The sequence below is a fragment of the Oryctolagus cuniculus genome, chromosome 21 (genome assembly GCF_051225735.1).
Source record: "Oryctolagus cuniculus isolate XC-2025 breed Fujian yellow rabbit chromosome 21, ASM5122573v1, whole genome shotgun sequence".
Classification (NCBI taxonomy): Eukaryota; Metazoa; Chordata; class Mammalia; order Lagomorpha; family Leporidae; genus Oryctolagus; species Oryctolagus cuniculus.
In genome coordinates, this window is record NC_142887.1 from 6,689,765 (window position 1) to 6,706,250 (window position 16,486).

General features: G+C 56.7%; 1 protein-coding gene across 3 annotated transcripts in view; it reads left to right on the forward strand.

The window, feature by feature from the left end:
* The window catches only part of TMEM132D (transmembrane protein 132D), a 479,768-nt gene that overhangs the window by 207,840 nt on the left and 255,442 nt on the right, over positions 1-16,486 (forward strand). For 2 of the 3 annotated variants that reach the window (XM_002723061.6, XM_089323224.1), the window contains one exon: positions 8,419-8,565. The exons of the other annotated variant lie outside the window; for it this stretch is intronic. In XM_002723061.6, the coding sequence (XP_002723107.4) occupies positions 8,419-8,565 (147 nt within the window). The remainder of the gene's footprint in view (positions 1-8,418; positions 8,566-16,486) is intronic. 3 annotated transcript variants of the gene reach the window in all.

Genomic DNA, 16,486 nt, shown 5'->3' on the forward strand with positions numbered 1-16,486 from the left:
CAGCTGTTGTACCTACAGCATTCGGTTCTGGCGCAGGGGAAGCCGGCCAGATTGGACAGAGAGCCAGTGGAGGGACGCAAGCTAAGCCTCAGCCCATTCCCGTCTGTTGGTGATGGCGTTTTTAATCAAAAGGCACCGGATGAGTCATTTCGTAAATAGCTGGATAAAAGTCGTCCTGGGGAGACATGAGAGCCCATCCTCATTTCTCTTCCTAAATGGAAGTGCATCCCAGAAGGATCAAGGGATTATTTTCTTTACAAATCAATTTCCTAATAACAATGAAAACAATAACAGAGCAATTGAGAAATGGAGAAAAGATGTGAACAGGTGTTTAATGAAAAAAAGGATATTTAATGATATGAAAAAATGCTCAAAGCCTCTCATCCCTAATGAAATAGCGTTTTTACCGGGTGTGCAAAGACCGGCAAGGCAGGACAGTAGCGACCACGTCACTGTCAGACGTGAGGACGGCAGAGCCCGCCAGGGTCCTCAGCTCGGCCACGGAAGGTGTGTGTGGTGAAGGGGCTGAGCACAGACTCTAGATCCCCCGCATCCAAGTGACTTTTAATTCTGGCCGGCAGTTTGGCACGTTCTGGAACAATTGAACCCGTGTGGATCTTCCGGGTGCTCCCCCGGCTCTCACAGTCACGCTTGTTTGGGGGTAGATGGAGAGGCTCCGGGGCACTGGGACAGCAGCCAGGACGGGGGCCACCGCGGGGTCAGGGAGTGTTTGCCTGTGCTGCTACCCAGCGGATCTAGAGACAGCAGCACCCGTGTGGCTCTAAAGAGGGGAGTTTCTTATGTGTGCGTCTAGCGTGTGTGTGTGTGCAGTGCGACACGTATGGAGTAGGGGGTCTGTACCACGTGTTGTCATTGCAATGTTTATTAACATGCACACTGAAGGGTGCTGCTCTCCCTCTCAGCGGGAAAGACGTCGGGGAACAGGGATCTGCATTGCTAGTGCTTCCCTGCACTCCACCATAGGACTGGGGTAGTGACTGCATTTCTGTATTATTTTTTCCAATGAAGAAATGTTGAAAAATACCTGAACGCCTCTCCCAGGGACACCTCTCAGGATGGGAGCGTGCGAGGCACGGCCCTGGTTTTTATTTGGAACGTTGTCCTTGGTTAGAGCCTTGTAGCACTGGTAACCGCGGGGCTGCAGCAAAGAGCAAGGCTATTCAGCTCGCGCCGGGGAGAGCGAGGGTGCCGGGGCTCGGCGCGGACGCCATGAGCAGATCTCGCTCTGAGTCCTGACAGCCCCAGGAGCTGCAGTGCCCCCGCCTCGTGGACTTGGGTGCTGGGGAGGCGGAGCCCTCCTGTCTGCCTGGGGCCATCCACTCGGCCACGCGTGGCACCTGTGAGGCAGAGGTGGCCATCGAGTCTGTATCTCACATCTCCTCTCGGAGTGCAGCCATTCTGTGTTGTCTGGTTGCTTTATTTATTTATCTGTTTATGGAAGACTCCACTTTGATTACTGATTATCATATGAATGAGACGACAGAGGGTGAACCGCTGATTCAGAAGCAGAAATGTCTGTGGGAGGAGCCAGAAGCTAAGTGTGGGGCCCTGACTCTGCATGGCACTGACCACTTGTCGGAACCTCCGTTTATAGCCGTCCATCGCTGGGCTGTGGCCATTGCAGGACAGATCTGGCTTCTCCGTGTGAGGCCCCCGGCTGGCTCAGCCGGGCTCAGTGTCTGGAGACTTAGGGAAGTCCCTGGTGTCTGAGCACAGGCTGGCGAGTGAGTGCCGTGCACCTGCACCTCTGCGGCTCGTGGGAGGACCCATCCAGGAAACACGAGTAGCAGCAGCGGAGAGCCGTTTGCTGGGAGGTGCCGTGCTGGGGATTCCACGCCATCTGCCTTAGAGTTTACCCCGTGCAACAGTGAGTAGAGTGATTTTTTTCCGTATGCTCTGTTTGACCCACGACGGGAGATTCAGTGGCACCTGCAGAGGGGACGGGCAGCAGGACCGCCGCACAGAGCTGTGCAGCACTGCCGGCGGTCCAGAGTGTGCCACTAGACGTGGTGGTGAGCCCCTGCGCCTTCCGCTGCCCTCTCTCGCCTGTCCTCCGAGCTGGCGTCCATTTCCTGGAGGCTGCGTGGACAGATGCAGTCTGTGTCCTGGTGGTCCCTCCGAGCACACAGAGCCGTTGTGTGTTACCTCGTTACCCGTGACACACGTAACCACCAGCCCCGGCTCTTGGCTGGTGGTGTTTTCATGGCAGCCAGGAGAGAGTGGCTCGTCGCTCACGTGCTGGGCAAAGGGTACATCAGGCTGAGAAGACCTGCAGACACGGCTGTGCTCCCGTCCTGCCGCTCACTAGCATCACGGAGGTCAAGCTGCCCCACACGAGGCGCTGTCTCCGCTCGCCTGCCTCGTTCTCCTTCACAGAACGTAGCGGCGTGATCAGAGTGTGTGTGCATGTTCGCGTGCACGTGCGCGTGTGCGTGCCTGTACGTGCATCCATTTGTTCCCTGGAGCGTCCATCTATGACCGTCGGACCCTTGGCTGCACTGTCTGTCCACCAGGCCGTGTTGAGTGAGCGAGTGAATGACTAAGCAGCGACGGTCGTGGGTTCTCTCCTGGCCTGATTCACCACCCGCTCCAGGCTCCATGGCCAAGGCTGCTTCTCCTGGGGTGATGGGGCGGCTGGTTCCCTCCAGAACTCGCACAGCCGGCGCCTCCTCACCACGCGGGCGTGGCTCCTAGCTGTCGCGTTTCTGCTCACCGGAGTCCCCCCAGAACTCGTGCCTGTGGGGAAGACGCCCGGCCGTCGTCCTCTGCACTGGGAGTCAGGAGGGAGGCCAGGTGCCGGGAGAGGTGGAGACCCCGTGCTGGAGCGTTCGGCTGGAGGCCGCTTCAGACGGGCGGTGCCCTTCGGTGCCGGCAGAGCAGCCACGGACGCACTGAGCAGGCGGAAGGGCACGCTCGGCCCTGCTTCCACAGACTCGGAGGGTCCCCAGGCCGGCAGCTGCAGCCAGGGCCTTGCAGCCCTGGTCTCTCCTGGATGCAGCAGTGGGACGCCCACCTGAGTTCTCTGAGGAAGGAAGCCCGCGTGGGTCAGTGCAGACTGCGCGGTGAACTGGCCGTGCGGGTTTGATCCACGAAAACCTGCAGTCTGGCTGTGGATCAGGAAGCTCGCACCGTGGCGGGAGCTCGGCTGAGGTCTTCCGTCCTCCGTGGGACCGTTGAATGTGCGTGTTGATCGATTCATTAGCTCATTCATTCATTCCGAACAGGCTCCACTTGCCGAGCTCCACCTAACAACTCTCAGGGCAGTCCCTGCCGTGCGGCTGCCGTGATGTCGGCCAGGACCGGGCTGTCAACGCCTGTGACGGCCTAGAACAGGATCTGTGGGCGCTGTGACTCCCAGGCTGCAGGGCAGCCAGCACGGAGGCGGAGCCACCCTGCAGGGAAGCCACACCTCTCCGGTTTGAATTGTCAACCCCAGTGTGGTTCGCATATTTTCTTTTTTAAACATTTTTAAGTTTTATTTTTTTACTTAAAGAATTTACATAAAGGGAACATATTTCATGTATGTCACATACAGTTTTGCATTTTCTGATAACTGGCACAGGAACCCCTGCCAGAGCTCTCGATGTGTTAATCACCAGTGACTGGAAGGTTCAGTCCACCGTGGAGAGCAGCACAGTGGGTCTGCACCTTCCAGAGGCCACACCCATTCCACTGCCACGCCCCTTTCCCAAGGCCAAACCCCTTCTGAGGCCACCCATTCCCAGTGCCACACCCTCTTGTGGAGGCCACACCCATTCTGAGGCCACCCAGTTCCTGGAGCCACGCCCCCGTGCAGAGGCCATGCCCCCTCCAGAGGCCACACCCATTCCCAGTTCCACGTCCACTGTTCCAGTGTGTACTGCAGAGTGCATTGAATGCTATGCGTGTTTTAGGAATATTATCTAGAACATACATGTATACTTAGTGTATATTTTATGTCCATAGTATGTGCATGTGGATATGTAATCAGGGTCTTCAAAGAGCTCGTGCAGCTGTGTGTGTGATGTCCCACCCTGTGCTAGAGTGCCTAGTGGGGTCTCGCCTGCTCTCTCCACATCCTGAGAGTGCATGGTGGACTGAGTACCTGGTTCCTTGCTACCCAAACAGGAGACTTGGGTGGGGTTCCAGGCTCCCGGCTTTGGCTTCACCAAGCCCTGGCTGTTGTGGGGCATTTGGGGACGTGATGCAGTGACTGAAGTTCCCTCCCTCTCTCCCTCCCTCCCTCCCTCTCTCTCCCTCCCTCTCTCCCTCTCCCTCCCTCTCTCCCTCCCTCTCTCCCTCTCCCTCCCTCTCTCCCTCTCCCTCTCTCCCTCTCCCTCCCTCTCTCCCTCTCCCTCTTTCTCCCTCTCTCTCCCCTCCCCCACCTCCCTGCATCTGTCTCTCTGTCTGAATTTCCCATACAAATAAAAATAAAAATGTAGAAAATACATGTTGACAAAGTTAATGGAAATTATATTATGAAAACGTCTGCCCGGGTTCCGAAGTCGTCTACACCACTGTCGACTTCAATTCCACCCCCAGCTTCCTGAAGCTCCTTATTGGGTACACGCCCACTGCCGGTGCAGCACACTCAGTGTGCCCTGAGCTCACGCAGGTGCGCGGGGCTGTGTGCTCCGGGGAAGGCTATGGCTTCTCTCCCCGTCACCACGGTAGGCACATCCTCAAGCATAAATCCACAGTCGAGCGTCTTTGGAAGTCAAGTGCGCTGTTTATCTCCACATAACGGGGCTGTCAGTGTAACCTGTATTTACTGAACCACAGTCGTTATAAATTCCGTTAATGAACGTGGGGAAGTGGGTTGTCATACACGAAGGGGGAAATTAGCATTTGGTTCAGGCCCAGTGGAGCCAATGGACTCGCGTTTTCAGAACTCCCCTAATGGTTCCTGACCCTGCGACCTACAGCTCTGAGCTGAGTGTTTCAGAATCGCTAACTGAACACACACCAGGTTCCGTGAACACTGTGCTGCCTCTCCCAGGGGCGGCCTCCCCGATTCCTGCATATCTTCACATCTGTCCACACCCCACACGGAGCCCACACGGTGTGGTCCACACCCGGAAATAGGACCTCCTTTGTGGAAAGACCCTGTGTCCTGCACTGAATCTTAGAAGTTTCCCTCAGCAATGATGCTGGAAAATAGTTTTGTGTAGCAGGAAATGCTGGGTCTTTCACGGGTTAAACTAGCCAGTGTGTCCTTTCTCAAGAATTTGAAAACAATTCATTGTAGCAACATCATCTGAATTCCAAATGACCTACTTATGAATAAAATTTAAGAAAAACATAAGCCCATTATACATCACAAAAGGCCTGTGTACTGACACTTCTGCGTAATAGAAAGATTGCCAAAGTCAGGCTGATGACCTATTTATTTAGAGCAAATTTGATTCAATAAAATTCCAGTGCACAGTAATTGGAACAGCCTATGAATTCATCTTCATATAATAGGAGCTATCTGCAGTGAATTGGACTTCCTGTACCAGCTCATCTGTGCATGCAATTTGGCTTTCTGCAGGCTGCAGTCAGAACTAATTTGCTGAGTTTCAGCCAAGTCTCCCGACGGTCAGGTGGCCTCCTGGCCTGGGCACGCACGGGCTTCTTCGAAAGGTTGTCTGATAAGGTCGCTATTTAAAACACAAAACGTCTTTGCACGTACATGATGCTACCTGTGAAGAATATGCACTACACACGCAGGCCCAGGAAGCAGGTCCCCTGTCCCAGTGGACTGGTCAAGGCAGGGGAGTGCCCGCTGGCCCAGCACCACCTTGGCTTCCGCAAGTCCCCAAGCCAACTCCCGGATGCAGCGTGTGGTGGGAAGCACTGCTGAGGTCTCGCAGTCAGGGAACGCAAAGCTCCAGTAACAGCAGCACAGGGCAAGGCCCAGTGGACGCCTGGTCCAGGCGCCATCACGAAACAGCCCAGTTCAGAAGCGGGCAGAGGACATGAACAGGCGTTTCCCAAAGGATGAGATGCAAGTGGCCAGCAGACACTTGGAAAAAGTGCTCGGGATCACCAGCCATCAGGGAGATGCAAATAAAAACCACAAGGAGAGGGCGTCTCACTCTCGTTAGTTCTCACCCAAATGTCAAACAACAGCAAATGCTGGTGAGGATGTGGAGACAAAGGCACCCTATAGACTGCTGGTGGGAACCCAAGTTGGTACAACCATATGGGAACAGTCAGGGTCCTCAGAAGAGTACCAGTAGACCTGCCGCAAGGCCCAGCGACATCCCACTCCTGGGAACGTACCCAAGTGGAATTAATCAGCGTCTGAAAGCGCTACCTGCACTCCCACGTTTATAGCAGCTCAGTTCACGGCAGCTAAGACAGGAAAGCCACCGCATGTCCATCAGCTGGTGACTGGATAAAGATGTGGTACACATTCATGATGGAATAGTATTCAGCCCGGAAAATGGAATCATGACATTCCTAACAAAATGGCTGAAACTGGAGATGGTTACGCCGAGTGAAATAAGCCAGACCCAGAAGACAGACATCACGTTTCCTCTTCCTTGTGGTCATTCATTTATAGACGAGGGCAAGACCTGCACGGAGGCCATGGCCTCTGGTCTGTAGTTACACTACTGCCCGCTGAGTCATCCCAGCGTGAGAGGGTTACACTACTGCCCGCTGAGTCATCCCAGCGTGAGAGTGTTCTTCACACTGAAAACAGGTGGAGGGGGGTGGTGAGGGTCTTGGGGAAGGACTACTGTTTTGTTCTTAGTTGGGTGTTGGTGACAAGCTTGATCGGAGGACCAAAACCTCACCTGTACCCTTTGTGTGCATTTCTTGGTGTGTAACCTGCATTTCAATAAAACGTTTAAAAATAATTTAGAAAGACAAAGAACATTCGCCAGCAGTGAGGCAAGACAGAGCCTGTGAATGGGGTGTGTGCTGGGGCCTGTAGCACAGCCAAGCCAAGTGCCCGGGGTGGGGGTCTCCCATCAGCGGGGGCCCTCCCAAGCCCCAAGTCCCCAGGGCAGCCTGCCACGCGGGCCTCTCCTCCGTGAGAAGGGAGTGTTCTGTGTCGGGGCAGTGCCCCCCTCGCCTCGCCCCTGCAGCAGGTGACCTCGCTCCCACCTGGATGTGCCGAGGCTGGAGCCGGGGGTTTGCGCAGGGTTCCCCGGGCACACTGTGGGCCGTAGCCCCCGGGCTCCCCCAGCTTCCTGTCTGCCTAGGCCCCCTCAGACGGCTTCGAGCTTCCCTTGGCTTCACCCCTGCCTGTTTTTCCAAGGTGAGTGTGTGACTCGGTCCACACTCAACGGTGCAGCCCTCGTACCAGAGTTCCTGTCCGTGCAAGTTTGCTGCAGCCTCAGACACACCGGGGCGCGTGGGAGCCGGCGCTGCCTGCCTTGCCCATGCAGCGTCCGGAGCACCCGATGGGCTGATGTCTTGGGGACAGACCCTGGGGACTGCCATCCACCCCTCCGAGACAGAAGGGCTCTGGGGGGCGCGGAGCCCACTTACCGTGGTGAATATTTTAGCTGACGTTGAAGTGAGGACAGATAACGTGGCGTGGACCTGGCAGTGTTGACGGGCAGGGAACGTGACCACGTGCCCCCGAGTTGACTCTATAAAGTTCGCGGTGAGGCGGAGGAGGAGCCCAGCATTGTCACACCCGTGCGGCGGCCAGGAGCTGGCCCACGTCCTGGCTTACCTGCTCTGGTGTCCATCCACCCGGGGGGATTAAAATGGGGCGGAGCTCAGAGGGCCTTGGGAGAATGAAATGAGACAACGATGATGAATGTAGATGAGTGGTTCACGGCAAGCAGTCAGTAGCGGTCACGGTGGTGCCTGTTACCGACCCCATTCAGGTGATTTTTATGGCAGGAGCCATGGCACATGCTGGCCTCACACACGGGCACTGTGTCAAGTCCCGGCTGCTCCTCTTCTAATCCAGCTCCCTGCTGTGGCCTGGGAAAGCAGAGGAAGATGGCCCAAGTTCTTGGGACCCTGCACCCATGTGGGAGACCCGGAAGGAGCTCCTGGCTCCTGGCTGGCACAGCCACGTCATTGAGGCCATTTGGCGAGTGAAGCAGCAGATGGGAGATTTCTTTCTCTCTTCCTCTCGCTCTGTAATTCTGCCTTTCAAATTATTAAGTAAATACATCCTTTAGAAAAAGAAAGCGTTTACATTACGGATACAAACCGCACACACATGCTTGCTCCTGTGTGGCTCTCACACTGCTGGCTGTGGTGTGCTGCCGTGGCTCCTTCGTTAAAGGAGACCTGGCACAGGTGGATGGAGGGGGATGGCGAATTTGGGTTTGACTCCTCTATGTCGTGAGCCTACACCTGCAAGGCGGCTGTGTGTGAGTCAGTCCCCTGGCCCCCCCAGAGCCAGTAGGGTCCCCAGGAGTCCCTAGAGCTGACGTGGACCTGCGCTTACTGTCCCCACAGGGCCAAGGTGAAGAAAGGGGTGAGGATCATTGGGGTGAGAGCCAGCAGCCCCGCCGTGTGGGACGTCAGGCAGAGTTCCGAGTCCACTGCCAAGTATGCACCAGCTGTCATCGTCTGTCGGAAGAAATCAGCTGGCCCGGAAGACAGGTGAGTCCCACTTGGCCCTCGCAGCCTTCGGCTCGTGGCCTCTGCCTCCGAGAGCTGCCGACACCGTGCCTGGGGTTCTTAGTGCTCCGTGTGAGAGCTTGGGGGAAGCTCGCCCGTTCTCCACCGTCGACCTGCCTAGAGCGCTTCTGGTGGGTGGGTTGGTTGGTTGGTTACCAGGAAGCGCTGGGAATGGTTTTGGGAATGATGTGGTTTGGGTTTCCCTGTGTGCTCTTTGGCCGGATGTTGGTGCCTGAGACTGGGATCTCAGCGGCTCCGTGTCCCCGTGCAGATGGAATCGTCCCTGCTGTCCCTTCCTCCATGTGGTCATCTCGTCAAGGGAACCCGAAGTCTGGGCGTCCCAGATGAAATGGCCCATTGTGCAAGTGTCAAATGGTGCCCTCCGTGTTGGCCGTGTGAACTTCAGGACCGCGTGTGTGACTGTCCGTGTGCGGGCGTTCTCTCGTGGTGCTGCAGGATTTCCCAGGATGGGCAGTCCCTGGGCGGGAAAGGGAAACCGAGTCTGTCTCTGTGCCTGGCCAGTCAGAAGCAGCCCATCCAGAGCTGGGCAACGGGAGGCTTGGGAACTCGGTGGCTCCGTCCGGGCCCCTCTCCCAGAGTCTCAGCCGTGTCACTCTCCTGGTACAGAATTTTGAGCAGTCAGGTAAGGACAAGTCTCGGAGGATGCTATTCTTGGAGTACGTTCGCGGATGTCCCGGCTTTGTGTTTGGGAAAGAGGTGTATTGTCCAGGATGCAGGCACAGGGGCCGTGCGTCTCTGCGGGTGCCCGTCCCGCCGTTGTGGGAGAGCGAGGTATCGCCGATGAGCACTTGGAGCAGTGGGAGGAGGCTTTCTGGGCTCCCCCGGATGCTCCCATCCAGACCCTTCCTGGCGCTTGGTGTTTGGAGGTCAACTATTCCTTGGTGAAGTGCTAGGGGGCAGTTAAGAGGTGAGGGGGAGGTTTGTGCTGGTCCTGCCCTCGGTGTTCACTCTGGTGACCCCGGTGCCCTGGCAACACAGCACAGTTCCCGTGGCCGTGCCAGTGATGTGATTTGGGACACGAGGTCTCACCCTAATAAAAGGTTTATTTTATGTTGTGTTGTCAGCAGAAATTAGGATACATGGATGATGGGCAGACAGAAGGGTGGGTGGATGGATGGCGGGGTGGCCTATTTTTTAACAGAATGAGAGGACGAACTGTGGTTCTGTGTGTCTGTGGAATACGCCGGGGTTTGTTTGGATCCTTGGAGAGCACTTCCGGTTTTATTTTGCTTTTGAATTTCTTTCAAGATTTAATTCACTTCCTCCTGGGCATGGCCAGGGCAGTGCAGAGCCTTGCGTGGGCAGCTCCTCCTCACTGAAATGTCAGGTGCCTTTCAGTGGAGCTTCTAGAAGCTTCCGGCACCTCCAGCACGCATCCAAACACACAAGTGCATCCGCTTGACATTTAGTTTTCCTTCTTCCCATCCTTACGGAAGAGCTGCCCTGGACGGAACATCAAGCTGTCACAGGCGCTGGGGGAGCGCGCCTCACCCCCAGCTGGAGGCCGATGTCAGTGTGTTCTTTCCTCCTGGGCCCAGAGGAGGGGGAAAACGCTGTAGACGTGCACACGTCATGTGTGCATGGGATAAAGTGTGTGTGCACACAGTGATGCACCTGTATACACGCTGCAGCGCTGCTGTGTGTGCACACGTGTGTACACATGCATGCACACATGTGATTGCTCGTGCATTCATGTCGGGGTTTTGCTGTGCTGTTTGAAGCCTGGTTCTTGCCGTGCATCTTAGAAAACTTTGCTGAGCGAGGATTCTCTGGAGTGGACGCTTCTCCAGTCTGGGCTTCGGGGCCTCGCGTGCAGCTGAGTGCCTGACCCCTGCAGGTGCGTCTGGTCCTCAAGGCCGTCCATGCCTGCTGCCCGGCACAGCTCTGGGATTGGGCTACCTCCCTCATACCACATGTGTCTCAATGCAACTTGGTGTGGTCCCCAGTACGCCTGCCCACGAAAGTAAGGAGTGTGGGCTGTGCGTGCAAGCTGAGCGTAGGCCCCGGGCCGCCACTCGAGACCCGGCAGCTGGAGTTTCTGCAGGGGAGGTTGGCGGGGAGACGAGCCACTGGCCTGTGTGGGTTGTCGCCGCGTGTGCACATCACCTATGTAATGTATACGTGGAAATAGGGGCTGTGTTCAATTCAGTGTTTTCAATAGTGTGTTCCACTTCCAGATTCACTTCAATTGTCTTCATTTTAATCCTGTCTTTAGAGAATTAAATGAAGGAAAACCCAGCTCGCTGTTTGAGGTTGGGATGGGTTGGGATGGGTTGGGATGAGACTTGCTTCCCCAAAGGATGAGGGATTATTACAGAGTGGATGTCTTCATAGCGTGTGGTCAGCTTCAGAGCTGGTCTCTATAAACTCCTCCCACTCCGCGCACGTGTCAGTGGGAACGCAGGGCAGGCGCCGTCCTTAGCTGGAGAGCCGTGGATTCTGTGTTGCTGATAATTTGCCACGGATCAGGAAGCTGTGTTAATGAGGTCAAGTCGCTGTGACAGGTGTGATTTTACAGATTACGGAGGCCCTTTTGTGCCACGATCAGTTCAGCAGGAAGGCTATGCGAGCTGGGACACGCCCCTGCTGTCTGAGACTCTCCGAACGATGTTAACATCTGAGTGTGACCGCAGCCACCAGCGCTGTTCCGACTGAGTCCTGTAGCACACGTTTCAGAACAGCTAATTGCGCCCTGTCAGTCAAAGCTGGGCTGTCAGAGCCTGGCTCAGCACAGCACTGTGACAACTTGGATAAATCTGTAACGGAAGCTGTAGGCTCCACCGCCGTTCCCTCCTGCACAGTCACGGTGGGTGTAGAATGGCAACGGTTATACCAGAGCTTGATTGAGGACATTTAAATGATGGGCGTTCACATTCCTTCCCCCAAGACTCGGGGTCCAGAGAAGTCCATTTCTAGAGGGTCTGGGAGACTTGAAACTTCCGGGTTTGCTGGTCAGTGGTCGACGGGGGAGGGCACCGAGCTGGAGTCCAGCCTCTTTCTCAGGATTGGCGTGTGTCCGTCCTGTGCGATGCTCACTATTCTATACTTAAGACACACGTTTTGAGTAATAACACGAGCTTCCGTTGGTGAGTGTAATCAGTATTTATGTGTACAAGCATTGAGGAACACATCGCGAGCCGCACATCTCAGCATTAGGCTATCCACTCGATTTTCCGTATCAAGTAAGAGTGCTGAGACAGGACAGATGCGTTTCTATCTTGCAGCTCCTCAGTGCTGTGAGGGTCCCGGCACCTGCCAGTCCTCGGCGCTGTGCTGACACATGCCTCAGCCACATCACGAGAGCGCCAGCCATCGCATCAGCATGGCAGGCCAAAGACCGCGCAGGAGCGTGATGTCGCGACGTCCGAGCTGGGTCCTCTCCTCTCTACACCCCATTTCTCTCTTCCTCTTGTTGGTCACAGTTCCTCTTCTTGTTTGATTAAGCTGTGGTCATGGGTCACACCAGACTTAAACAGACACACAACAAAGCGGGGAAGGCGGTTTCCTGCAGGCAGTGTTCCAGGCTCAGAGTCGCGCAGGACAGAAGAGCAGGCTGACGGGCTGGGCACCGGCGCCCTCAACTCGGGGATTTGCAGGCAATGCCGTGGGGTCTCCAACAAGACGAGGAAAGAGCTCAGCCGCTAATGATCTCTGTCACTCTCCCAGGTTCCCATGGAAACGCACAGGAGCCACGCTGGAAAAGGCACCGTGAATATGACAGAAACCTAGAGAAGCGTTCGCTTGGGAGCAGGCAGGCCTGGGCGCGGGAGGGCGCGAGTTCGCCGGGGGCAGTGGGATCTTCTGCACACATCTTCCGGGGGATCCGGGACGCGAGACACAGGTGAGGCCCGGATCTTAGCACTAGGTCGTGTTACAGCTGGGCAAGCACCTGTCGGAGCCGGGGGCTGTGTCACAGGCAGGAACTGCTGAGTCACTGGGATGAAGGAGTCATTTTGGGGCAAAGAGAAAATCCAGACACATGCAAGAAAGAATTTATGTTTTTAGGAAATAAGGGTTTTTTTTTAGGAAATACCTTTAATAAAAAAAAGACAGTTTCCCTCATGGTATAGAGATGCTATGAGAGCCTGGTCAATAACCTTGATTGAGTGAAATGCGCATGATATAAGCGACAGGTCAGCAGCAAGGAGCCACCAGAGGCAGGAAAGGTGTTAGGCGGCTGACAGATGCAAGGCCATGAGAGGCTGAACTTGCAGAGAAAGAGGAACTTTAAGAGGGGGGACCGGAAAGTGAAAGAAAGAGGAATCCCTGAAACCAACAGAGGAGATCAGACGGAAGAGGGGCAGCGGGAACAGGCAGAGGCAGCGTGCAGTTCCACCTCCGGGCTCACACACGGGAGACCTGCAGAGCAGCGTTCCTACAGACCCCGGACACGGACTCCCACAGACCCTGGACACGGACTCCCACAGACCCTGGACACGGACTCCCACAGACCCCGGACACGACTCCCACAGACCCCGGACACGGACTCCCACAGACCCCGGACACGGACTCCCACAGACCCTGGACACGGACTCCCACAGACCCTGGACACGGACTCCCACAGACCCTGGACACGGACTCCCACAGACCCCGTACACGGACTCCCACAGACCCCGGACACGACTCCCACAGACCCCGGACATGGACTCCCACAGACCCCGGACACGACTCCTACAGACCCCGGACACGACTCCTACAGACCCCGGACACGGACTCCCACAGACCCCGGACACGGACTCCCACAGACCCCGGACACGGACTCCCACAGACCCTGGACACGCACCTCCTACAGACCCCGTACACGACTCCTACAGACCCCGTACATGACTCCTACAGACCCCGGACACGGACTCCCACAGACCCCGGACACGGATGATCCTACAGACCCCGGACACGACTCCCACAGACCCCGGACACGACTCCTACAGACCCCGTACATGGACTCCCACAGACCCCGGACACGGATGATCCTACAGACCCCGGACACGACTCCCACAGACCCCGGACACGGACTCCCACAGACCCCGTACAGGGACTCCTACAGACCCCGGACACGGACTCCCACAGACCCCAGACACGGACTCCCACAGACCCCGGACACGGACTCCCACGGACCCCGGACACGGACTCCTACAGACCCCGGACACGGACTCCCACAGACCTCGGACACGGACTCCCACAGACCCCGGACACGACTCCCACAGACCCTGGACATGGACTCCCATGGACCCCGGACACGGACTCCCACAGACCCCGGACACGGACTCCCACAGACCCCGGACACGGATGCCCACGGACCCCGGACACGACTCCCACAGACCCCGGACACGACTCCTACAGACCCCAGACACGGACGCCCACGGACCCTGGACACGGACTCCCACAGACCCCGGACACGGACTCCCACAGACCCCGGACACGGACTCCCACAGACCCTGTACACGCACCTCCTACAGACCCCGTACACGGACTCCCACAGACCCTGTACACGCACCTCCTACAGACCCCGGACACGGACTCCTACAGACCCAGTGCACGGATGTGCCTACAGACCCCGGACATGGACTCCTACAGACCCCAGACACGGACTCCCACAGACCCCGGACACGGACTCCCACAGACCCTGGACACGCACCTCCTACAGACCCCGTACATGGACTCCCACAGACCCTGTACACGCACCTCCTACAGACCCCGTACACGGACTCCTACAGACCCAGTGCACGGATGTGCCTACAGACCCTGTGCACAGACGATCCTAGAGACCCAGTGCACGGATGTGCCTACAGACCCTGTACACAGACGATCCTACAGACCCTGTACACGGATGCGCACAGTGGCATTTGTCATCATAACCACGAGGTGGCAAGGGCCCCAAAGTCAAAACACCGAAGGATCAACCACAGGCACATCCAGTCAGTGCAACGCTGCTCAGTGCGACGGAGGGAATTACTGGCTGGAGCCGCGGCCTGGGGGACTTGGAAACCATCGGAGGCCGTGCCGCGTGTGTGCGACTCATTCTCTGAGCAATGCAGGACAGGAAGTAGTTGGGTTCCCAGGTCTCAGGATGGGCAGGACAGGGACTGCCGATGGACTTGGGGTTTCCTTTGGGGGGGGGTGTCATAAAGGTGTTCAGAAACTAGGGAGTGGGGATGGTCGTGCGAGTGTGCAATGCACCAGAATCCCCTGACCTGAGCAGTGCAATGGTGAATTCTGTGGCGTGTGAGTTGTGTCGTAACAGCTGTTGCAGAAGTCGTCACATCACAAGAGACGGCAGCGCGACCCCAGCTTTGTGTATAAGCAAAGGCGGAGCGGGCAGTAAAGCGCCATGAGGACGTGGCTGAGCCCCTCCCGGCCGGGGCCTCCCCGCTCCCGCCTGCCACTGTGAAAATTCCGCAGGGAGCCCTGTCACCTGGGAGCTGTGAGAAGATACAGGGAGTGACCGAGAAAGCCGCAGTGCACTGAGCTAGGGGGCTTGGAACCCTGGCTGACGTCTGGACACTTAGTCTGGCGTCTGTTTGCCCACATTAGAAGCCAAATTTCTGTTCCGGTTTGTTTACCAGTGTTCAGTTTTGCTGGAAAAAGCAACATCTCGAGTTACACCGCTTTGCTGCTGGACTGTGTGAGGCTGAAGGGATCCGGGTTTTCTCCTTTTCATGAGCTGACGAGCGAGGACTTTCCTGAAGTCACTTGTCAGCGTGGACATCAGTTCTTGCAGCATCTAGAAGCTGGGCGTGACCGAACGGACCAAAGCGAGTGAAACCCAGACCTCAAAAAATGGCGTGCAGGCGTCCCAGAAGCACGGGGCCTCCGAGATGGGCCAGGGCGAGTTTTCAATTATTTTCGTGTCTTCGACCGTCTCTGGGCCCTCATCGTTGACTGTGGCCACGGGCATCGTGCTGTTGCCGTCTGTGGGAAGAAGCACAGGTGTGGTTCAGGACCTTCCCTGCGTGCTGCTCGTCACGGCGACGTGTCACAGCCCACGGGAGTGCCCTGTGACACGGGTGCAGTGACTTGGGACAGTCAGGTGTGTTCGTTGTGCGCATGGCTCTGTCAGGAGCAAGAGCAGCACCAAAGCCACCACTGGCTCAGACCCTTCGATGTCTACGCACAACATGCAGCAGACATACCCGGGTCTGCCGGGGCCGCGCAACCGGCTCACCTTTCCAGGGTACGCAAGGCCCCCAAGGCCGAGGGGGATCACGGTAGCTGTGTGTGAAGCCCGTGTCATGTATGAACGGAGTCTTCCCACGGTGTTCACATTTAGAAGCAGTTCCATCCTTGCGTCAACAACTTCTGCACCAGATGGGACGAGCCGGGGTGCGCTCTCCGGATCTCCCCAACTCCCTCCTTGTGCCGGCAGAAAGCGGGATGAAGGAAGGCGTCTTCCGAGGCTGAGGCTGAGGGCGGCAGAGGCGCACGGTGCTGCAGGGCGCTCATCCAATCCGGAGAGCCGCTTGTCAGCGTCTTGCTAGTGACACGTACACGGGCGTCTCTGGGAGCCTGAAGATCAGAGCTTAGCCACGGGCAGCAGGAGACGTGTGCAGAGCCATTCATCGCAACACTTGAAAAGTGTTTACTTATGTTCATCTACTCGGGAGGCAGAGCAACACAGGGTGGGTGGAGAGACAGAGAGAGAGACAGAGACAGAGAGACAGAGACAGAGAGGTAAAGATAGGGAGATCTTCCATTTGCTGGTTCACTCCGCAAATACATGAAACAGCCAGGTTAAAGCCAGAAGTCCAGCACCCCGTCGGCGTCCAGCACCCCGTCAGTGTCCAGCACCCCATCCTAGTCTTCCACATGGGTGCAGGGGCCCCGGCACTTCAGCCGTTCCCTGCTGCCTCCCGGGCACATTAGCAGGAAGCTAAATCAGAAGCAG